General features: G+C 42.2%; 1 protein-coding gene across 1 annotated transcript; it reads left to right on the top strand.

Moving 5' to 3' along the window:
• LOC118944680 lies at window positions 1–25,619 on the top strand. The gene is made up of 8 exons (XM_036965030.1): window positions 1–26; window positions 1,900–2,046; window positions 10,425–10,913; window positions 11,620–11,777; window positions 22,363–22,420; window positions 22,741–23,391; window positions 24,043–24,070; window positions 25,180–25,619. Exons 1-8 carry the CDS (start codon window positions 1–3, stop codon window positions 25,381–25,383), a joined length of 1,761 nt encoding a protein of 586 aa, XP_036820925.1. The 3' UTR covers window positions 25,384–25,619.

Below are 25,619 nucleotides of genomic sequence, written 5' to 3'. Positions count from 1 at the left end.
ATGGTGAGAGACGTGTTCCAGGAAAGGTGGATTTTTAAAAGTAGAAGCTCGAATTGTTTGGGCACAGACCTGGATAGTTAGATAGCCTGCAGAGTTCTATCTCTGCAGTAGATTGCATCTCCGCCCCCTTTGGCAGTTCTATCTTGGTGGAAAATGTTATAGTTAGGGATGGAAATTTCAGGGTTTTTGGTGGTTTTCCTAAGCCAGGATTCAGACACAGCTAAGACGTCCAGGTTGGCAGAGTGTGCTAAAGCAGTGAATAAAACAAACTTAGGGAGGAGGCTTCTAAGGCTAACATACATGAAACCAAGGCTTTTACGGTTACAGAAGTCAACAAATGAGAGCACCTGGGGAGTAGGAGTGGAGCTAGGCACTGCAGGTCCTAGATTAACCTCTACATCACCAGAGGAACAGAGGAGGAGTAGGATAAGGGTACAGCTAAAGGCTATAAGAACTGGTCCCCTAGTAAGTTCGGACAGAGAGTAAAAGGAGCAGGTTTCTGGGTGCGATAGAATAGATTCAAGGCATAATGTACAGACAAAGGTATGGTAGGAAGAGAGTACATTGGAGGTAAACATAGGCATTGAGTGATGAAGAGAGAGATATCGTCTCTAGAAACATTTAAACCAGGCGACGTCATCGCGTATGTGCGAGGTGGAACTAAATGGTTGGTTAAGGCATATCGAGCAGGGCTAGAGGCTCTACAGTCAAATTTAGCCTCCTCGTGAGGTTCCGTCAATAGACCAGTCGTGAGAGGGGAGGGGCAGCAGAGGGGTCCAGTCCAATTGGCAAATGGATCTATTCAGCTAACAGTCCAATATGCTCTAGACAGCTAGCGGGCCGTGGCTAGCAGGCTAGCAGATGGGCATTCAGGGGACGTTGCGATGGAGGGGCCTGTTGGAAAAAAAACCCTCTGGCAGATTACGTTGGTAGTCCAGTCATGATGGACAAGCAGGGCTTTGTGTAGTAAAAGGGGCCCAGGCCGATTGGCAAAATAGAGATAGTGGCGCGAGAAATTGGCCGATGGACCTATTAGCTAACAGTCCGATATGCTCTAGACAGCTAGCGGGCCGCGGCTAGCAGATAGGCATTCGGGGGACGTCGCGATTAAGGAGCCAGTTGAGTGACCCTCTCGAGCAGATTACGTCGGTAGTCCAGTCGTGAAGAATCGGAAGGGTTCCGTACCCCATACCGGCAGTAAATGGGGTCCAGCCCAGTTGGCAAAATAGGTATTGCAGCCCAGGAGTGGCTAATGGACCTTTTCAGCTAGCAGGGAGATGGGCCTAGCATGGGCTAGCTCCAGGCTAATTGGTGCTTGCTTCGGAGACATTAGCCAAAAGTAGACACTCGGATTGCAGCTAGCTAGCTGCGATGATCCAGGTGAGAAGGTTCAGAGCTTGCAGTAGGAATCCGGGGATATGGAGAGAAAATAGGTCCGGTATGCTCTGGTTTGAATCGTGATTTACAAACTAGCCAGAGCTCTCCGAGCTAAAGGTAGCTGATGACCGCTAGCAGTGGTTAGCTGACTACTAGCTAGTAGCTAGTTAGCTGGCTAGCTTCTGTTGGGGGATTCCGATTCAGAGGTAAAGAAAAATACTTCAGAAAAAAAGCAGTTCCACACCACATTGGGTGTGGCGGGTTGCAGGAGAGTATTTTGAAGTTGAAGTTTAGAAAAATATTTTAAAACATATGCAAATAAAAATATATATACATGGAACACGACAAGACGGAGGAGAAAGGACATTTTGCTGGTCAGTCTATGTCATGGAAAGAGCAGGTGTTCCTAATGTTTTGTACATTTTGTGTATCCACCAAAAATGCAAAGTAGCTTGTTTTTAACCATGCAAATGATATACATGTTTTTTTGTCTGTGTGTGATGGTGGGGTCGAGCTGTGTAGACACATGAAGAGCATGAAAGAGAGCGGCAGCACCTCCTCTCTCCGCCTGCACAGTCAGATGAGGGTCACCATCACTGGAATCCTGCAGGGAATTCTATACTTCCTATACTTCCTTCCTTCCTTCCTTCTATACTTCCTTTGTGCACTGTGGATCTTCATTGATCTTTCACCACTCTAAACCTAGTTATTGGCCAGTCTGTTTTCAGACGACAGCTGATATTTGGCTTAAAGCCCAACAGGCTGTAAGGTCATTGAAGTTGTGTGGTACTGTAATGGCTCTTGGACATATGCAGGTAACGTAAATTATTGTAGTATCTGTCGACAGACTCTGGAATGTGACAACTAACAAGTAACTGATCATTTGGACAAATCACGATTTTGCAGGTGCTCACATATTTTGAATTATGAAAGGGAAGGGGATATTTGGCCGTAGACTTGCCCGAAACTGTCAGATAGTTTCAGTTTAGAGGGGCGGAGACTTTGCTAGTCTAGTTAGAACATTTTCTCAACACAGAACTAATATCACATGAAGTGGCGTCAGCTACTAATTTTATACGTCTGTCCACTAGAGATTAATATTAAAGGAATAATTAGTTATCTTTATTTAATCTGGGTCTGTGAAACTGTTCCATAATGTAGCTATAATGATAATGTAGCTATAATACTGTTTTCTGTTTTACAAATGAGTAGTATACTGTGTTAATTTATTTTTCCTTTTCTTTAGTTTTACTTGTTGACTTGGCCCTGTGTTTTCCATCTGTATCCGAGATGCAAACCTGGTTACGGTACATTTTGCAGAAAAAGATTATAAAGATGGTTAACTCATTCCAGGTGATTCAATACTGATATGATATTTTTCTAGCCATTATCGCCTGATAACGATATGAAGGACGATATACCATGCCTCCCTAATAGATAAACCTCAGAAAACTGTAAATCTGTGAGTTGGACAAGATCCCTTCAGAATTGTTGTTGTAGTCCAGCAGGCCCCAATAAAAAGTGGAATCCCCCTGTCAACACTGACTGCATATACAGTGCCTTCAGAAAGTATTCACACCCTTTGACTTTTTCCACGTTTTGTTGTGTTAAAGTCTGAATTTAAAATACACACAATGTCCCACAATGTCAAAGTAGAATAATGTTTTATGTTTACAAATGAATTATTTCAAGGTTTTACTGCTAACATACAAATCATTACATGGGCTTGCTCCTACCTATCTTTCCGATTTGGTCCTACACGTATGCTACGGTCACAAGACACAGGCCTCCTTATTGTCCCTCGAATTTCTAAGCAAACAGTTGGAGGCAGTGCTTTCTGCTATAGAGCTCCATTTTTATGGAATGGTCTGCCTATCCATGTGAGAGACGCAGACTCGGTCTCAACCTTAAAGTCTTTATTGAAGACTCATCTCTTCAGTAGGTCCTAAGATTGAGTGTAGTCTGGCCCAGGGGTACAAAGGTGAATGGAAAGGCACTGGAGCGACGAAACCGCCCTCGCTGTCTCTGCCTAGCTGGTTCCCCTCTCTCCACTGGGATTCTCTGCCTCTAACCCTATTACTTTGGTTGAGTCACTGGCTTACTGGTGCTCTTCCATGCGTCACTGAGTGGGTTGAGTCACCAACGTGGTCTTCCTGTCCCGGGTTGGCGCCCCCCTGGGGTTTGTGCCCTGGGCTATACTTGGCATTGTCTCAGGGTCGTAAGTTGGTGGTTTGAAGATATCCCTCTAGTTGTGTGGGGGCTGTGCTTTGGCAAAGTTGGTGGGGTTATATCCTGCCTGGTTGGCCCTGTCCGAGGGTATCGTCGGACGGGGCCACAGTGTCTCCCGACCCCTCCAGTCTTAGCCTCCAGTATTTATGCTACAATAGTTTACGTGTCGGGGGGCTAGGATCAGTCTGTTGTATCTGGAGTATTTATCCTGTCTTATCCGATGTCCTGTGTGAATTTAAGTATGCTCCCTCTAACTCTCTCTCTTTCTCTCTTTTCTCTCTTCTCTCGTAGGACCTGAGTTCAGGACCATGCCTCAGGACTACCTGGCCTGATGACTCCTTGCTGTCTACCTGGTCATGCTGCTTCTCTAGTTTCAATGGTTCTGCCTGTGGCTATGGAACCCTGACCTGTTTACCGGACGTGCTACCTTATCCTGGACCTGCTGTTTTCGACTCTCTAACGCACCTGCTGTCTCTAACTCTGAATGATCGACTATGAAAAGCCAACTGACATTTACTCCTGTGGTGCTGACCTGTTGTACCCTATACAACCACTGTGATTATTATTATTTGACCCTGCTGGTCATCTATGAACGTTTGAACATCTTGGCCATGTACTCTCCACCCGGCAAAGCCAGAAGAGGACTGGCCACCCATTCTTCTCTAGGTTTCATCCTAGGTTCCTGCCTTTCTGGGGAGTTTTTCCTTGCCACCGTGCTTCTACATCTGCATTGCTTACTGTTTGGGGTTTTAGGCTGGCTTTCTGCATAGCACTTTGTGACATCGGCTGATGTAAAAAGGACTTAATAAATACATTTGATTGATTGATTGATTGAATTACAAATAAAAAGCTGAAATGTCTTGAGTCAATAAGTATTCAACCCCTTTGTTATGCAAACTGCTAAAATGTCTTTAACAAGTCACATGATCAGTTGCATGGACTCTGTGTGCAATAATAGTATTTAACATGTTTTTTGAGACACTACCTCATTTCTCTACCCCACTTATACAATTATCTGTAAGATAGTAAAATGAAGTGTTGTGTTTGGGGAAAATCCCATACAACACATTACTGAGTACCACTCTATATATTTTCAAGCATAGTGGTGACAGCATCTTGCTTTGGGTATGCTTGTAATCGTTAAGGACTGGGGAGTTTTTCAGGATGAAAAAGAAATGCCATGGAGCATAGCACAGGCAAAATCCTAGAGAAAAACCTGGTTCATTCTACTTTCCACCAGACACTGGGAGATAGATTCACCTTTCAGCAGGACAATAACCTAAAACACAAGGCCAAATCTACACTGGAGTTGCTTACCATAGAAGACGTGGAATGTGGGAAGTTTTAATTGACAGTTTTGAATTGAAAATCTATGTCAAGACCTGAAAATGGTTGTCTAGCAATGATCAACAACCAATTTGACAAAGGTACTTCTACAAAGTATTGATTCAGGGGTGTGAACCTATGTAAACAAGATATTTCTGTATTTAATTTTCAATAAATTTGCTAAAATATCAACAAAAAAAACGTTTTCACTTTGTCGTTTTGGGGTATTGTGTGTAGAAAAATAAAATATATTTAATCCATTTTGAATTCAGGCTATGAGAACAAAATGTAGAATAAGTCAAGAAGTATTAATATTTTCTAAAGGCACTGTAAGATCATTTTAATAATGCCTTATGAAGCTCATGTAATGTTCTACATTTACATTGTTTCTTTTTTTAGTTTGTTACAGCTCATTAATTTCTGTATCTACGATGTAAATAGGTTATGCTACACTTACTTTGTTCTTTTGTTGCCTGAGTGAGACACCCTGAAATCCCTGGCACTGGTGAGGTGTTGAGCATTTGAGCACCTGGAAGCTGAGAGAGAAGATATTCCTGCCAACATATTCCTCCTCTCTCTTGTCAGAAATTAAGCATACCTGTATCAAGATGGATGTCTTGACCTTTGCTATAGTCAACAGGCCTCTCGCCATTCTCAACATATTGGCCAACTTGTTTTTTGCTTTTTGTCTTTTCTGTTCTCTCCACCGCGAGGCAGAGAGAGACTGAAACAGCCTGTAAAGATACTCCTGGGATTCTTGGTCTGCTGCACAACTGTTTACCTGGCAGTGTTGGGGAAGAGTGAACTAAATGTTAGCAATTGAACTACATTTTGCAATAGCTTGGTGGTAGTAAATTCAAATCAAGGTAGTGTTTTTGTAGTGAATTACCTTTATTTTGCCATGTAGCGGTGTAGTTAACTACTGGAACTACAGACTAGTTTTTTTGCAAAAATCAAATATGGGTGAAGTTAGCAATAATTTTATTTCCTAATTTATCCTAATTTCATATATCTTAATTTGAACTTGAAACATAATTGTTGTGTTTAAAACCTCTACAGGATCGGTGTCCCTTATACTGGGACGGGTGAGCTAACGTGCGCTAATGTGATTAGCATGACTTTTTAAGTAACAGCATGGTCTTTGCTCCAGATCAAAACTCCAAACATACAACCTAATTTTGGCAAAAGATACCTGGAGGGATTACTACCAATGATTTCCCTTTCCAAGCTATATGGAGGGTGCTCTACCAAACAAACAGCAGAGATCTGAGGACACCATCCAACCTGGAACTGAGTAAGTAGTGTTTGGTCTGATGCTATTTTGAAAGCCAAGAAGAAGAAAAAAAAGTAGATCACAATAAAATATTGTACTGTATGGGGACTAAATGCTGAGTTAAGGCTGCCAGGCATGCTAGGACAGAACAGATACAACTTCAATTGACACTAAGGTGTGAAGTGAGAGGTGTCAAGGTCTTTGGGCCCAACAAGTTGCAGGAGTCTTTGAAGCGTCCTCTGAAGCCACCTCCTGCTGTTCAAAGACCATTCACTGGCATTTTGTACTAGAAATCTGCCTCCAGAAATAAAAGCTTCTCCCAAGTGGGTGTGACTCCTGTTGCCTGCTGCACTGCTGCTTGGATTTCACCTGGTGATCTGTTCACTGTCTGCCCTGGCCTGTCTCCCCCTCATATCCTATTCTAACCTCCTCTCGCCGGCTTTGTATTCATGTTACCTGATGAAATTGCTGTACAATATGATCTTGTTGCCATCTGATTTACATTCAGATGTCATAAATCAGAACTGCAGAGCTCTCCCTGTCCTCTGATGTGCTTTGATTGTATTACTGTTGATGATATCTGGAAATGTGCATGTACACCCTGGCCCATCTACTGTTGCTCGCCCCAATTCTGACTTGGGTTGTCACACCCTGGTCTGTTTCAATCTGCCTCCAGTCTTTGTGATTGTCTCTACCCCCCTCCAGGTGTCGCCCATCTTCCCCATTATCCCCTGTGTAGTTACATCGGTGTTCTCTGTTTCTTTGTTGCAAGTTTGTCTTGTTTGTCAAGTCAACAAGCGTTTTCTATATCAGCTCCTGATTTTCCCCAGCCTCTCTTTTCTCGTTCTGCTGGTTTTGACCCTTGCCTGTCCTGACACTGAGCCCGCCCGCCTGACCACTCTGCCTGTCCCTGACCCTGCCTGCCATCCTGTACCTTTGCCCCGTCTCTGGATTACCGACCTCTGCCTGATGGAAAACCGGTCCACTACTGGATGGCCGTGTTGCCATCAGATGGGGGAAGATCTGTGACGAAGCCCAGGGAGATGTGAGACCATGGAGGGTGAGGGACAGGCATTGGTTGAAGAAGATCAGCCGGAGCGGAGTCCTGTTCTGCACTCAGGCCGTGCAGGCGGCGACGAACGCGGAGACATCCGGGACTATAGTAGACCAGCCGGGTGGCAGGCAAGCCTGGAGGAGTGGGCCCACTCCAGGACGGACGAGCGGACAGTGCCAGGCACCAACATCCCGTTATCTTCACTGTGACATCTTTGGGCCAAGACCCAGATACAGACAGCTAGAGTCACAGATGTTTATTGACCCAAACAGGGCGCAGGCAAAAGACGGGTCAAAGGCAGGCAGAGGTCCGTAATCCAGGGCAGAGTCAATAAGGTACAGAACAGCAGGCAGGCTATGGGTCAGGACAGGCATAATGGTCAGAACCGGGAAAACTAGGAAACAGAACTTCAGAAAGCAGGGAGATGGGAAAACACGCTGGTAAAACCTGACAAGGCAAGACGAACTGGCAACAGACAAACAGAGAACACAGGTATAAATACACTGGGGATAATGAGGAAGATGGGCAACACCTGGAGGGAGTGGAGACAAGCACAAAGACAGGTGAAACAGATCAGGGTGTGACAGGGGTGTTCAGCATTTTAGCACCTGGAAGCTGAATGTTTTCTACTAATCCCAGATTGTCCCAGCCCAGCGAGCGCTCTTCATCTGGGTGAAGCGGAACATCAAAATCATAATCTACTGGGACCTGTTTGTCGAAAGCCGTTAGCCGTTTTTGTTTGATGCTGCTGTTAATATTTCAATAGTTTTTCTCACCAATGTCTCTGGAAATAACAGAACTAGCAGCGCTCCTCAATGAATGGCACTGCTTCTGGTTCAAATGGACTGTATTACACAAAGGAAACATGTCTTTATGTGAAAATAATCTTCATCATGAAAGAGATAGGTAAACCTGGTTTAGGTCAGTCTGTTTTCAGACAGAGGACAGCTTATTTGTCTCAAAGCCCAGCAGGCTGGAAGGTATTTGAAGTTGTGTGAATGAATGATGAAACCATCACAGTTGTAAGATATTGACCCATATGCATTGTTAGATTTAGATGTCATGTTATGTTGTGTTTAGTTAAAAAGGAAGATGAAGGGCCAGCTTCATGGACACAGATGAAGTCTATCTACCCCAGGACTATAATGGATTTATTGAATATTTTAATGACACCTTGACTTCATAGACATTGCCTCAATAATTCCTTGAATATGGTTAAAGGTCAAATGTAGGATTTTGTATGTCCATGAAATTAAATGTTTAGTTCTTGGTTTATAACCAGAGTACCTGCACCTGGATTTCTGCAATTCAATGCCAGGAAGGCCCCAAAATAATTTTGGTATCAGATTGTTCTGCTAATTCTCACATAGAAGGATGTTTGATATACAATTGTGTCACAAACCATCATGTTTAAAATCACGATGAAAGTGGCATTTTCTATGCCCTTTTTAGACCTATACATGCCCCCTGTAAAACCCTATCATTTCTTAAACATACATAACACAGACACCATCTTGGAGTCAACAATATACTCCTTATGGTGTGCTTTAAAACATGGAGTATGTCTAGATTCTGAAATAAAAATGTTCATATTCATTTATTTATTTTAAGATAATATACTCTACAAGTACATCACATTTACAAAGTGGATTCTCTACTACTTTTACATTTATGATAAAGTTTATTAGCACCACCAATACAGTGAATGGAACGATGTATTCAAAAGGAACTCCCTCTGCTGGAGATTTGTTAAAAGTGATTGGTTAAAAACACATCATGTACATTTCTACATATAAAATGGCTCATATAGACAAACCTAGCAGAGCATCCACTCTGGAAATTTGACATGGGTAAATCCTCCCAAACAATATTGTCGAAAAATAAGCTAAATCAAAAAGTCACTGTGGTCCTGTAATCTCAAATCACCAATTTGCAGGGGCTCAAATCTTTCATATTTCGAAAGGGAAGGGGATATTTGGCTGCAGACTTGCCCCAAACACTGTCTGAGAGTATCAGTTTAGAGGAGTGGAGACTTCTCTAGTCTAGTTAGAACATGTGCTCAACCCAGAACTAAAATGGCGTTAGCTACTCATTTTGTAAGTCTGTCCACGAGAGATTAACATTAAAGGGATAATTAGTTCCTATTATTTAATCTGGGTCTGTGAAACTGTTCCATAATGTAGCTATAATGTGACGATCTGTTTTCTGTTTTACAAATGAGTACTATACTGTGTTCATTTAATTATTTTTCCTTTTTTTAACTTGTTGACTTGGCCCTGTGTTTTCCATCTGTATCCTAGATGCAAACCAGGTTACAGTACATTTAAGGTGTTTTCCATATCCCAGGCATGTGCTACACTGTACTTCATTTGTGTTTTTCCGTCATCAAAATCTGTCAGTTTTGTAGATAAAGATTATTACAGATGGTTAACTCATTCCAGGTGATTCAATACTGATATGATGTTTTTCTAGACATTATTGAAAAGAGAGTGACCTCCAAAAAAAATCTGAATGGTTTGTCCTCGTGGTTTCGCCTGCCAAATAAGTTCATGCATAATAATATGCATATCTTATCTTCTGGGGATGAGTAGAAGGCAGTTGAATTTGGTCATGCATTTCATCCGGACGTGAAAATACTGCCCCCTGTCACCAAGAAGTTAACAGTTTTGGAAACTTTAGAGTGTTTTCTATCCAATACTACCACACTATTATATGCATATCCTAGCTTCTGGCCCTGAGTAACAGGCAGTTCCGAATACTGCCCCCTAGCCCGAAGAAGTTAACCTGTCTCCTCTCCTTCATCTACACTGATTGAAGTGGATTTAACAATTTAACAGGGTTCACCTGGTCAGTCTATGTCATGGAAAGAGCAGGTGTTCTTAATACTTTGTACACTCAGTACCATTTATACTATGGCATTGTTGAACACTTGATTCTGATTGGCTAGAAGGGAATTCTAGAACCTGCATTATTTCCCTATAATTTCCGTTATAATTCAATAGCTATAAAGTTAATTCTGACATGTTCAATGTTTGAGCTGCCTTTGAATGCAAAAGAGGAATTGAAAACATCATTAATTTGAACTAGTTTAAAAAATCTTGCATGAAATGTGACTTTTAGTGCTTTTGGTTCGTTTGTAACAAATTGAACTTGTTCTACGTCCAGAGTACATCTGCAACGTTTCCTGGGATTTGTCAACTTTTACTGCTGCTTTATCCGGAGCTACAGCACCTTGGCTTCCCACCTGTCTGCACTCATTGTTCCCAAGGTTTCGTTCATGTGGTTCCGAGCTGGTGACCGGGCGTTCCGGGATCTCAAACACCGCTTCACCACAGCTCCCATCTTGGTTAATCCTGACCCGTCCCACCAGTTCGTGGTGGAAGCCGATGCTTCGGATGTCAGAGTGGGGGCTGTCCTGTCCCAGCGGTCTGCCTTGGACCTCAAGTTACATCCCTGCACCTTCTTCTCCCACTCCCTCAACACCACGGAGAGGAACTACGATGTGGGAAATCGTGAGCTTTTCGCAGTGAAGATAGCGTTGGAGGAGTATAGGCACTGGCTGGAGGTGGCGGACCATCCGTTCATTGTGTGGACCGACCACAAGAACCTGGAATATCTCCGCACTGCCAAGTGCCTCAATTCCAGGCAAGCTAGGTGGGCCCTAGCTTGCCTGGTTCAACTTCTCCCTCTCATACCATCCGGGATCCAAGAATGTCAAGCCGGATGCGTTGTCAAGCCGCTATAACCCCACAGCTACCTCCCCGGAACCTGAGACCATCCTACCCACCTCGTGCCTGGTGACAGCACTCAGCTGAGGAATAGGGAAGTAGGTTCGTAAGGCAGAGAGTTCCCAGCCAAACCCTGGGATAACCGGCTGCTCGTTCCTGACGCAGTCCGCTCCTCGGTCCTGGAGTGGGTTCACTCCTACAGGCTTGCCTGCCACCCGGGCTCCCGTCGGACCATGGCTTTGTGCAACAACGCTTTTGGTGGCCTACCATGGTTCTGACATCTCCGTATTTGTCGCCGCTTGCACGGTCTGTGCACAGAACAAGACTCCTTGGCAAGCTCTGGCTGGTCTCCTCCAACCTCTGCCTCTCCATCACTGTCCCTGGTCTCACATCTCCCTGGACTTTGTCATGGGCCTTCCCCTGTCTGATGGCAACACCGCCATCCTGACCATGGTGGATCGGTTTTCCAAAGCCGCCCACTTCATTCCTCTCCCCTCTGGCAAAGAGACGGCCCAGCTCATGGTGCACCACGTCTTCCAGATCCATGGACTACCATTAGACATGGTCTCTGACCAGGGTCCTCAGTTCTAGTTCTGGAAGGCGTTCTGCACCCTCATTGGGTCGTTGGCCAGCCTGTCCTCCGGTTTCGACCCCCAGTCCAACAGCCAGTCGGAGCGAATCAACCAGGACATAAAGACTACTCTGCGCTGCCTGGTCTCTGCCAACCCCTCCACCTGGAGCCAGCGGATTGCCACCCGACCCGGCTCCCCGGAATCATTTCGGGCAGAAGGTATGGCTGTCCATTCGGGATCTTCCCCTCCAGGTGGAATCCTGCAAACTTGCCCTCCGATTAATCAGTCCTTTTCCCATCTCCAAATTCATTAGCCCCTTTGATGTTTGTCTTCTGGTGCCCGGTACCCTCCGTATACATCCCACCTTTCATGTGTCCAGAGTTAAACCCCTGTCACACAGCCCTTTATTTCCTAGTCCTTCCCAGTTTTGATCCTTCTGCCTACCCTGACCCTGTCTGCCGTTCTATACCTTGCCCCACCTCACTGGATTATTGAGCCCTGACCCTGAGACTGCCTGCCATTCTGGACCCTTTGCTTTTTCTCTAGATTACTGACCCCTGCCTGCCTTTGACCTGTCATTTGCCTGCCCTATATTAGAAATAAACTTTTGTTTCTTCGACACTGTCTGCATTTGGGTCATACCTGAAACGTGATAGCTTTTGGTTCATTTGTAAAAAAGCGTGACTGACTTTCCTTTGTGTGCTCAATAAATAAACAATATAGAACAGTGTAGGTTGTTGCCTGTATTTTCATTGTTGGCTTCAGACAACCAATTGATCTTAGGGACGTGGAGAACTATACAGTAGATCTAATCCAAAAGTCACCTGAACCGGTATTTATTTCTTCAATTAACATGAAAATGAAAAATTCCCTTCAATCTCAAATGTCATATCACTGGCCAGGACATATCACACAAACATTTAACACATTTTCTTTATTAGTTGAATGTTTGTGATATTATTTTGTCTTCACCAGTGTTATGATAACTGGCGTACCATACACCCCCGGCCACACAAGGTCTTGGGGTCCCCTGGAGTTCGGGGCACACCCCCAGATAGCAAACTCCCTGGGAAGGAAGGACGCCTGTATAGTTACTTGATGTATTGATACACCATCCAAATTGTAATTAAAAACTTTACCACGCTCAAAGGTATATTCTATGCCTGCTTTTTTTTACCCATCTACCAATAGGTGCCCTTTGCGAGATATTGGAAAACCTCCCTGGGCTGGGTTTCCTAAGATCATCGTAATTCCATTGAAATTAAGCGGACGAAAGATGAGACTATTTGGAATTGGCCATATGGAATGTTCTCTTTTAGCTTCAAAAACTTGGCTAGACCACAAACCCAAGGGCTCTTTTGAATGCAACCAGTGCAACCATTGCACAAAAAAAGTATTTTGTTGACACAGCTTCTAAATGTCAAGCGTTTCGTTAAATGCAAATCCATTCCTGTCATCTACAGATTGGAATGTCCACAGTGCAGGGTGTTCTACATTGGACGGACAAAGAGAAGCCTTCAAGACCGCTTAGCGGAACACAAGTACGCCATACGGGCAGGCAATGAATTTGATCTTCAATTAGAAAAGGGGACCGTCTTAAACAGGTAAACCAAAGGGAAAGTTTTGGGATTTACAAACTACAGGCCACTAAATACCCTGATTTAAATGAAGATATGAATTTCTCACCTTTCCTGTAGGGTCGTGATAGGTCCATTTGCTGTCATCTAGTGGACATTTTGCTCTATTGCCCTCAGCAATGTTTAGACTGTTGTTGTCCATGTATGCTGTGTTCTCGTGTACTATGGAATAGATGGCTGTCCTATTCTTTGCACTTTGCCCAGCATATTTAAGGTTATAACTACCTTTCTAGGCGTTCTGATGCTTCTAGCTTTGACCTGATTTTGTTTATAACATATCGACAGTATTTAACTTTTTAATGTGTATAGTATTTCTTACTATTTGTTGTCCAATGAATTATGTAACCACTCCCTCTTCGGGTGGCACAGCGGTCTAAGGCACTGCATCTCAGTGCTAGAAGCGTCACTAAAGACACCCTGGTTCAAATCCAGGCTGTATCACAGCTGGCCATGATTGGGAGTCCCATAGGCGGTGCACAATTGGCCCAGCGTTGTCCGGGTTTGGCCGGTGTAGGCCGTCATTGTCCGGGTTTGGCCGGTGTAGGCCGTCATTGTAAATACAAATTTGTTCTTAACTGACTTGCGTAGTTAAATAAAGGTTACATTTTTTTTAAATATGAAAAAATCAGGGCTGAATAATTTTGCACGTCCAATTTTTCAGTTTTTGATTTGTTAAAAAAGTTTGAAATATCCAATAAATATCGTTCCACTTCATGATTGTGTCCCACTTGTTTTTGATTCTTCACAAAAAAATACAGTTTTATATCTTTATGTTTGAAGCCTGAAATGTGGCAAATGGTCGCAAAGTTCAAGGGGGCCGAATACTTTCGCAAGGCACTGTACATATTAGGACGAGAAATGTTGGAATCTAAATATATCAGAGTATAAATATTTATATGTGATTTGATGTATAGACATTATAGACATTATGGACAGTATATGGATGTGGATAGAGCTTTTAGTATATCGGTGGAATACTTAGGATATAATAGTATATATACAGCAATAGTTGAATAGGATGGCATTAAATAGAATACAGCAGTGGAGGCTCCTCAGAGGAGGAAGGGGGGGACCATCCTCAGTGATATTTCATAAAAATGTATAGTGTGAAACATTCAATAAGTTATCCTTTTAGATATGCTAAATATATTCATATGTCAACAAGTAATTGATAAAAATACACTGTTTCGCAATGAAGGTCTACAGTAACTTCAACAGCACTGTCTGGGCTAGCATCATGGTGTAGCCAGAGGACAGCTAGCTTCCCTCCTCCTCTGACTAAATTGACTTCAATACAAAACCTAGGACGTCCTCCAACCAATGAAAACTTTTGCAGTATAAACTGACATGTTGTCCATCCAATCATAGAATTAGGATCAGATAATTAACCTGGTGTGTTGTATTGGGATTGTGCCAAAGAGCATTATGGGGGTTCAATGTGTTGAAAAGCTTGGTGACATTGTCTGATAGAGATTAAGAATGAGTCTAGAATGTTTGGGGATATTATTCAATTCAAATTATTTATTTCTAATTACAGGAGATGGAGGAGGTACAGTATATTGTACATTGTTTTCTTGGTTTTAGAACAGTATTTTTGTGTCCAGTTAGTGCAATTTATTTAAATTTGCCTTACCAACTTCAGTAGCTAGTGCCATCATTAAAAGTGAAGACAGTTATTTTATCAAATCAATTCTCTGTAATTATTATTACGTGATTAAACTAATCAAGTAAATGTGATTAACTAGGTAGTAGGGAAACCAAGGAAAATCTTCAGTTATAATTTTCCTAATGTAACTCTTCAGATATTCTAATATCTGATCAATTAGTCTTCTAATTAATGAATTATTCTTTACCTCACGTTAGTCTCATTCCAAATGTCGTCAACTGTTGGTTATCTGCACGAACCCAGCCTTTACTATGAATCATCCATTCACCAATTGGCTTAATAATTTATTTACAAACTAACTAAATAATCACTAAGTAATAACTGAAAAAACAAACAGTAGATATGGTTACAAGGAAATGATAGGGGAGGTTCCCTAGTGGGCTAAGCCGATATGACGGCTTGGTGGACAAAGGGAAGTGGGTGTGGACTGAGAATATGCGGGAAAGACAAAAGGAATCACTACACAGTTGCTAATTATATTAATTGAAATGCTAATCCTTTGCACATGAACGCTCACTCATTCGGGAATAATTTCAATCAATATATATTTACGCCCAGTGTGTCGTCGTGATTTCCGTTGGAATCCGGTCCATCTGCGGAGAGTCAGTTCATCAGCGTCTCTCTCTCTCTGCTTCCCTGAAGAACAGTCTTCTGGTTAGTATGGATACTTCAGAGTACCATTCAAAAATGTTCTCATGGAATAGATTTTTCGGTGGTTGTCGGTATTTGCAATCCCAGGTTTACATCATTTCTAGTAGCTGCAGACTAGTAATTAGTATCTAGGATTTGCTTTTATTCTGTTGGGATCGATTGTCTCAGAGTTGAACCATTTCCCACCTTGTAGCCAATGCTCCACGTGGTATGGTTAGGAATTCAAAAACCATTGCAACCTCAGTGTCCACCGAGGTACATGTGGTCTGAAGAGGATTTCCTCAGGAGGGTTTTTTATTCGTAACAATAGAAAAGCTCGGTTTCATGAAGCCAGATCATGTCTGTACTCACGGAGGCGGGCCAATGACTTAGTTAACCTCTCTTGGGTAGGGGGCAGTATTTTCACCTCCGGATGAAAAGTGTGCCCAAAGTAAACTGTCTGTTACTCAGGCCCAGAAGCTAGGATATGCATATAATTGTTAGATTTGGATAGAAAACATTCTAAAGTTTCTAAAATTGTTACAATAATGTATGTGTGTATAACATAATGATATAGCAGGCGAAACCCCGAGGACAAACCATCCAGGGGGAAAAAATAGAGGTCATGGGATTTTCCAATTGTTTTCTATGTGATACCCTTATTATTATGAACCTGGTTGCAGTTCCTATGACTTCCACTAGATGTCAACAGTCTTTAGACATTTTTCGATGTTTTTCTTTTGAGAAATGGACTACTGTTTTGGTGCGCATGAACTGGAGCGCGCTTCACATTGTTTTTATCAAGTGTTAGAAACAGTTTATTCCGTCTTAAATTTGATCGATTATTTACGTTTTAGGGTACCTGAGTTTGGATTAGGAACGTTGTTTGAAATGTTTGGACCAAGTTTACAGGTAATTTATTAGATACTTTGTAGGCATGTTGGGCGAGTTGAAACCGGTGTATTTCTCAATCAAACGTGCCAAATAAATTGACATTATTGGGACATAAAGGACATTATCGAACAAAATAACCATTTGTGATGTTTCAGGGACATTTTGGAATGCCAACAGAAGAAGATCTTCAAAGGTAAGGCATTAATTATATCGCTATTTCTGACTTTTGTGGCGCACCTGCCTGGTTGAAATATGATTTTCATGTGTTTGTAGGTGGGGCGCTGTCCTCAGATAATCGCATGGTTTGCGTTCGCCGTAAAGCCTTTTTGAAATCTGACACAGCGGCTAGATTAACAAGAAGTTAAGCTTTATTTTGATGTATAACACATATATTTTCAAGAATGTCAAATATTTGAATTGGGTATTTTTGAATTTCGCGCTCTGCAATTTCTCCGGATGTTGGCCAGGTGGGAAGCTACTGTCCCACCTGCCCATAAGAAGTTCAACTTTAAAGGGATTACATCATTTCACAAATAGTTTCGTCTTTACTCGTTCGTTTTATACAAGATTTAGGTGCAAACCTCATAATTGAGAATTGTACACATTCAGAGATATAGTTATGTGTGTTTCCTGTCCTCTCTGTTTCCTGTCCTCTCAAATAAAACACATACCCACCCCTTAAGTGTCCACGGACCATTCCCACCTTCTCACAAGTGGACATTTTGTTTCAAATTCCCATTTTGGGGATTTAGGAGTTCGCCATGTGAAATCTTTTGTTCTCTCTGTGTTTCTTTTTCTGCATGGCCAGGGGGAGAGAGTCTCCGCCAGGAATTTACGACCTGAGATAACAGAACCTGGGTGTAGGAAAGAGAGAGAGAGAGAGAAGGGGAAGCCACGATCCATACCCAGAAAGGGCCACGTCATGACACTAACTAGCCACCAGAGTGAGTCTGAAGATTTCTCCGGCAGAATGGTAGAATTGCCAACGCTGCCGAAAATGTTGTGGACTTTTTGTTGAAGAACCCCTTTCATTCTCTGTGGTACACGGAATAGGTGCAAATTAAAAGCGAGGGTCGACCTCTGCCTGAGATCAGTTACATGAAGAAGGATGAAAAGGTGAAGGCTTTCAATACCAACTGGTATCAAAAGTATAGCTGGTTAACAGGGAGCCTTTCATCAAGCCACCTGTATTGCTGGCCTTGCCTGCTTTTTGGAAAGCCTTGGTCGAAAAGTGGGTACAGTGACCTGAAGAACATCGATCGTTCAACAAAAGCAGGGAGCATATGAATGCCCACATCAAATTCAAGCTTCTGGGTATTCAAACTGCCCAACTCAATGAGAAAGTAAGAAGAAACAGGGATGTTATCAAGCTGTTTATCAACACCACTGCATTTTTGGGCATGCAATAATTTGCTTTTAGAGGGCACGATGAGATGGAAAGTTCCACCAACAAGGGAAACTACAAGGAGCTTGCAGAGGTAATTGCACGTTACGATGCTTTACTTGCTGAACATACGGAACTTTCTACTGTCTTTTCTGGGATGTCGACAAACAATTCTTAATGATATGATAGCTTCGCATCATCCATGTAAAGTTAGATTGAAGAGAGATTGACGCAGCACATTTTTTCTTGTGCGCTCAAGTAGACTTTCCACTTTCTTCAGGTATTTATTTAGCAAGATGATAACACATAATCACTCCGGACAGACAAAAGCAAAAACTCATGACGTTAATGTTGCATCACCTAAACATAAAAAATCTGATATGCTGTATGGGATAGAAACAAGGCTATTTTTCAGTCTGTAGGCTATTAAGAAAGCAGCTGCTTACAGCCTATGCGCCCTGTCCATCTGGTCAGGGTAAACCAATTGGTAACGTTATGTATTTATAGTTCATTTGAGTGTCAGGAGAAAATGTGATCAAATTTAGTTTATATTCAAAATTGGGCTGGCTAGGCTGCTTATACGTTTTTAATCCATAATGATTAACTGGAATGAATGAATGAACATAATAGTGATGACTGATGTGAGTAAATGTTTTGTAAGCCCTACAGTTGCATAAGCCTGCATGATGCAAACATGTTGAAAGCAAGCTCAGCCCTGTGAGTTATATTGTCTATCAGTTGTTGTCTATGTGTCTGGGTAGAGGAAATCCCCCTCCTAATCTAGTCTAAATATAATTTATATGAACAAATATAAGGTAGCTGCAGTTTGACAAGGTTTTTCTCAGGAGTTTTATAAACCATGTGATCTGATTAGGAAAAACTGGTCCAATCATATCCCATATAAAACCTTTTTACAACTGATTAATTACGATCATACCTTATAGGGTCCAGAGTTTTCCTAGTTAGGTTAACATATGAGGAAAAATTCCAGGCCCTGGGGGTAAAAATTGCCCCACTGCTCTGGGACCTATTGTGACACCAGTCTGCTTGCAGTTGCCAGTTTTCGTCAGGTATGTGGATGATCACGGCTTTATTCAGGAACGTTTCTTGGGATACTTTGATGTTTCAAGTGGGCGAGATGCGTAGACTGTGTTTGACTTTAATAATTTTGAGATGTCTGAGTTTAACTTCATAAAGCAACTCTTTGTCAAACCTACGATGGTGCAGCTGTAATGGAATGTATCTGCCATTTGTATTTACAGCTAAGTTCCCTGTTCCCTGATTAATTACTCCTGACATGAACTGAAGCTTCATCTCATGTGCCCACTAATCCACTGGCACATTGAATGTTTCCCCTCCAAGCACTGTGAGAACCCCTATCAATTTTCTCTCATTACTGTATGTAGAGTCAATCACATACACATACACAAACACAATCACATTATTACACATCAATGATTTTACTCCTTGCTTGGACTAGCTAATTTTATTGCCAGCAGCATACCACCCTGCATATCACTGCTGGCTTACTTCTGAAGCTCCCATCCAGTCCCTGGATGGGAGACCAGCTGCTGCTGGCAGTGGTGTTGGAGGGCCAGCAGGAGGCACTCTTTCCTCTAGTCTAAAAAATCCTCCAGGGCGGTGATTGGAGACAATGCCCTGTGTGGGGGGATGTTAAATGGGTGTCTTGACTCTCTGAGGTCATTAAAGATCCCATGGCACTTGTTGTAAGAGTAGGGAGGTTAACCCATATGTCCTGGCTTAATTCCCAATCTGACCCACAAACCATCACGGTCACCTAATAATCCCCAGTTTAAATTTTTGAAACACACTTTGTCGTCTCCTTGCATTCCGTGCCTATACCGTGGGTCTTCCATCCTCCTCAATTATTCAAGTCAGCAGCTTCCACTGCTATGAATATATTCAAACAGTGCCTCCGGTTAGCTGATTTGCAGAAATGGTCCTTGAGTTGCCTCTCCTCCCACAGACACGTTTGCGTAAAACCCCTGTTTCATTGTTCATTCCTCCCACTGCCGTTGGATAGGCTTATTATTTACTTTCACTTGGCCACTGTAACATACGATTAGCCTACAGGTTAGGGTACTCAATATAGTGATCCGCTATAGGTTTATAACGGGCTGCAGCGGCAACTCGTCATTCAGGGCAGGTGGGGCAGAGCCCGAGCCTAGCTTGGTGCTTTCTGTGGTGGTGGGGCTGCCAGCGGACAATACAGTGTAGGGGTTGGTTCTCTAGTTGCTGCTGTGATTTGCTCAGTTTATTGTCACCGAAAAATCTACGGGAAGAGCTCAAAAACTCAAGCCCCTTGGGAGCTGCCATAAAGTTACATTAGAAGTGTCTATCCAAGGAGGCTCAAAGTCATTGGCCACAGATAAAATTACGTCAAATCACATTATATCTATTGTAGTTTTGATTGGACTGATCATATTAACATCATACTTTGCAAATCTTAGCGAGCAAGCTAGACAAGCAGTCATCATCATGAATCAAGTCGACAATCTACTGGCAAATCCTTTTCAATCCTTGTCATATGAAGAGAAATTAAAGATAAAATGTATCGGTGCTCATCGGCCATTGGACATAAACATTACACAACAAGTTGGAAATCGCAAATTCAACAAGGAATCAGTGGCTAACTGCAAGCGTTGAAAAGCAATCACTAGTCCAATTTTCGGTGAAGTGGGTATGTGGTCCAAGTCTGGGGTTACGGGTCTCTTTTCCAAGGTTAAAAGGCTAAACATTCACATGCAATACCATGTGTCACGCTGAATGACGCTGGCATGACGAAGCAGGTACGGGGAGTAAAACATTTCATTATAACGGACAGAGACTAGACAGGAACAGCGTCAGAAACTAATTCAAAAGACATAAACAATACAATGCAGCAACGGGGATCAGAGCAGGGATCTGACAAATATAGGGGAGGAAATGACAGGTGATAAGTGAGTTCAGGTGAGTCCAATAACGCTGAAGCGCGTGACGAGGGAGGACAGGTGTGAGTGATGTTGGCAGGAGCGTGTGATGTTGGCAGGAGCGTGTGATGAAGGGTAATCTGGCGCCCTCAAGCGTCAGGGGAAGGGAGGAGCGGGAGCAGACGTGACACCATGGGCCAGAAAAGGTTGATGGAGTTGTTTACATCTTTGTTCATTTACCGTCAAAATGTTTTGATTCATTGTGGACGGGCTCGCTGTTTGAAAAGGGAAACTCTTTTGACGCAGTTATTACGTCAGCTCGAGGAAAGGGAATAAGACAGCTGGCTCTTTCAACACTGGGCGCAGGACAGAGGAGGTCAGAACTGTGGCACGGGTTGATTTGGATCAAATTAGGTTGGTAAAAGAGGTGAGTTTGTGTTTTGCGTTGTCGTGAGTTTTCTTAGTGTCAATTGCTCAACAATATAGGCTAAGCTAATGTTGGTACAGGCAGGTAAAGACAATAATGGAGCTATAATGGTTTGTTTAGGATATAATTCACCTAAAAGGTTGAATGCATTGGCCATGCTCTCAATCCAGCATGACTTCTGCTGCATTCAAAACAACTGGAAACTTGGAACTGGGAAATCTCAGACTTCAGTGAGTTCAACTGGGAACTAGCTCCGACTGGGAAAATACATTTTGAACGGTCATTCAACTCGGAATACCAAGTCGAGTACTTGAGCATCTTTCTAGAGCTCCAACCTGAAGATCACTGTCGTCATGATTCGACCATGTTTTCTTCCGAGATCCCAGTTGTCATGAAAGCACCATCAATCCAGAGAATGCCAGACTTTGATGACAAAGTTTGATGGCAAAATTTGCCCCCTCGTCACCTTCCGGTTCAAGTGAGCACAACAAGGTGAGTCCAAAAATATCTTGTATGCTGCTGTATAAATTATGTAATATGCCAGAGAGATAAATACTTATTTTCCACCATAATTTGCAAGTAAATTAATTAAAAATCCTACAATGTGATATTCTGGATTCTTTTTCTCATTTTGTCTGTCATAGTTGAAGTGTACCTATGATGAAAATTACAGGCCTCTCTCATCTTTTTAAGTGGGAGAACTTGCACAATTGGTGGCTGACTAAATACTTTTATGCCCCACTGTATGTATGTATGCATGTATGTATGTATGTATGTATGTAGATATATTTACACCAAAATTATATGGGGGATTGGAAATTATGCAGACAATTACTTTGATGGAAGCAACAATCTATCTGCAATATTAAAGCTGATCCAACCCCTAAAATTGTTGGTTAAGGGATTGTAAGTAAGCATTTCACTGTAAGGTCTACAGCTGTTGGGTTCGGTACACGTAACACATGCAATTTGATTTGATTTGTCTACTTCCAAATTCCATTTGGAGGATTTCTTTATACTACACCCAGATTATTCCTGTCCACAGGTCCGTATCATAAAGACACATCTATACCACAACAAAAGCAAATTAGCTATTTTTTTAACCATTCGGGAAGCTTATACAATGCTATATTCAAATATTCCTTCCTTTTTGGTTTCTGTTGCTGACCAATCATTTACATATTTACAATGTAAATAGGTTCTATTTGAATTAGTATTCATTGTTTGTGTCTCAGACCCTCAGATATTGACAGGGTTTCTTTTCCATCACTTGAGCACCCAGAGTAACTCCCTGTAAACATACAGTAAACATCTGGATTTTCAGAAATGTCGTCAACGTATATTGAGATGGATGAATTGGCTTTTATCATAGTCAATGGGCATCTGGCTATTCTCAACATATTGGCAAACTTGTTTTTTGCTTTCTGCCTTTTCTGTCCACCGCGAGGCAGAGAGGGTCTCAAACAGCCTGTGAAGTTACTCCTGGGATTCTTGGTTTGCTGCACCACAATTTTCCTGGTCTCTCTTATCACGGCGGAATGCTTGTGGCTACTCTCTGAAAGCACAGAGTTCCGGTATGTTAATGCATTTGTATCGTTTGCTGCATTTACCAGCATGTCAACCTCTGTTTGGCTAAATTTTTTCTACTACACCCAGATCGTCCCAGCCCAGCGAGCTCTCTTCATCTGGGTGAAGAGGAACATCAAAATCATAATTTACTGGGGCCTGTTTGTCGACAGAGTTTTATTTATGTTTGACTTGGCATCAGTCATTTATTATGTCACCATTACCGAAGGAAACGATAACATCACTTACACATCCACAAACGACACTGTTTCTGGCTCTACAGATGGACTGTATTACACTGACCTGGTGTGTTTCTATTCCAAAATGATCTACATGTTTTTTTGTCTGTGTGTGATGGTGGGGTCGAGCTGGGTCACAGTGTGCTACCTGCACAGACACATGAAGCGCATGAAAGAGAGCGGGAGCCCCTTCTCCTCTCCCCGCCTGCACAGTCAGATGAGGGTCACCATCACTGGGATCCTGCAGGGAATTCTCTACTTCCTTTGTGCGCTGTGGATCTTCCTTAATATCTTCAGCGACAATTACCCCTCCTCTATAAAATTTGACTATAATACTTACTACACTGTCATCTCTCTCTACATGTTTAGCACCACTGTTAACCTTGGTATCGGTCAGTCTGTTTTCAGACAGAGGGCAGCTGATATTTGGCTCAAAGCTCAACAGGCTGCAAGGTCATTGTAGTTGTGTGGATGATACTGTCACTGTGGTACTGTAATCTCTCTTGGACATATACATGTAATATAAATGGTAGTAGCATCTGTCGACTAACAAGGGACTTTGTTCCGGTATGCAGATTTTGCGTCACTGTTGATTTGAACATATCATGATTTTACAGGCGCTTGAGTCTTTCTAATTTCTAAAGGGAAAGGGACATTTGGCTGCAGACTTGCCCGAAACTGGTTGAGAGTTTCGGTTTATAGAGCTGGAGACTTTGCTAGTCTCGTTAGTACATTTTATACCATGTCTCCCCCAGAATTTAATTGAGCATCTGACGCAATTCCGCAAGATTTTAGTTCTGGGTGTCTGAGATGAATGTTACTGAGACTACAACAGCAAATATGAAATACAGTTGATTGACATTAAAGTAATATCAGAAACCCCATAACTAAAATAATGTGAAATGGCATCAGCTACTCATTGCTGTCCATGAGAGGTGAATATTTTAAAGTGGTAGGTAGTTCACTTTATTAAATCTGGCCCATAATGTAGCTCTAACGTGATAACCTATTTTCAATTTGACAAATTATTTATATAGGGGTTTAATTTATTTTAAATGTAATTTTGGTTGACTGGTTGACTTGGCCCTGTGTTTTCCATCTGTATCCTAGATGCAAACCAGGTCATGGTACATTTAAGGTGTTTTCCATATCCCAGCATGTGCTACACTGTACTTCATTTGTTTTTCAATCATAAACTCCTTCAGTTGGGCATCTATCAGTTTTGCAGATAAACATTAAAAAGAGGGATAACTCATTCCAGGTGATTCAGTAATGATATTATATTTTTAAGCCATTATCATCTGATACCGATATGAAGGACAATATACCGTGCCTCCCTAATAGATATACCTCAGAAAACTGTGAATCTGTGAGATGGACAAGATCCCTTCAGAATTGTTGTTGTTGTCCATCAGGCCCTAATAAAAAGTTACAATGTAAATAGTTTATGCTACTTTGACTTTGTTCTTTTGTTGCCTGAGTGAGACTCCCCTGAAACCCCTGGCACTGGTGAGGTGTTGAGCATTTGAGCACCTGGAAGTTGAGAGAGGAGATATCACTGCGAACATGTTCCATGCAACATGCCTAAATCAAGATGGATATCTTGGCCTTTGCCATAGTCAATAGGCCTATATTGGCCAACTTGTTTTTTGCTTTCTGTCTGTTCTGTTCTGTTCACCGTGAGGCAGAGACAGACTGAAACATCCTATAAAGATACTCCTGGGATTCTTGCTTTGCTGCACCACTGTTTACGTGCTCTCTCTTATTGCAGTGAAATGTTTGTGTTGATTCCTCTTCACTGAACAGTTGGAGCTCTGCTTTGCTGCTTCTCTGAATGGGGGTACACTTTATCCTCCAGTACTTCAACCTCTATTGGCAGGTTTTTTATACTACACCCAGATTGTCCCAGCCCAGCTAGTGCGCTTCTGGGTGAAGAGGAACATCAAAAGCATCATCTACTGGGGCCATCACCATCTACCCCCAAGCCATATGACTGCTAAATAGTTATGTGCTTAACTTTTCTATTATTTCTTTCTCTTTGCATTGTTGGGAATGACCCGTAAGTACACCTCTTGTTTAGGAAACGTGATGAATACATTTTGGTTTTATTTTATTTTATTACACAAAGGAGGCATGTCTTTGACATGAGAGTGGCAGCCCCTTCTCCTCTCCCTGATTGCACAGTCAGATGAGGGTCACCATCACTGGGATCCTGCAGGTATTCTCTACTTCCTTTGTGTTCTGTAGATCGTCACTGATTTCATCAGCTCCAAAATTTCACCTAGTTCAGATTTTGACAATAATTTGAATATTTTCCACACAGTTGTCTCTCTCTACATGCTTGTCACCACTGTATACCTGGGTATTGGTCAGTCTGTTTTCAGACAGAGGGCAGCTGATATTTGGCTCAAAGCCCAACAAGCTGTAAGGTCTTTGAAGTTGTGTGGATAAAGGATGAAACAATCGCAGTTATAAGACATTGTGTTAAGATAAAAAGGAAGATAAAGGGCCAGCTTCATGGACACAGATTAATATCAGATTTAATCAATATTATAATGGCACCTTGACTTCATATTCAGTACATTGCATCAATTATTTCTGGACTATGATTAATAATCTTCCTCTGGAAATATTGAATCACAGAACATAGGCTAAGGGTTAAATCTGGGATTTTGTTTGTCCATAAA

The sequence above is a fragment of the Oncorhynchus mykiss genome, chromosome 3 (assembly GCF_013265735.2).
Source record: "Oncorhynchus mykiss isolate Arlee chromosome 3, USDA_OmykA_1.1, whole genome shotgun sequence".
Taxonomy (NCBI): domain Eukaryota; kingdom Metazoa; phylum Chordata; class Actinopteri; order Salmoniformes; family Salmonidae; genus Oncorhynchus; species Oncorhynchus mykiss.
This window is presented reverse-complemented; position numbering and strand designations above follow the sequence as displayed.

Bases quoted from the DNA above. Each gene is read 5' to 3' on its own strand.
- LOC118944680 (XM_036965030.1), top strand. From the start codon at position 1: ATGGTGAGAGACGTGTTCCAGGAAAG. The intron at 22,421-22,740 runs GTAAACATACAG...TGCATTTACCAG, and splicing joins AGCACCCAGAGTAACTCCCT to CATGTCAACCTCTGTTTGGC. The intron at 24,071-25,179 runs GTGTTTTCCATA...TGTGTTCTGTAG, and splicing joins CAGGTCATGGTACATTTAAG to ATCGTCACTGATTTCATCAG.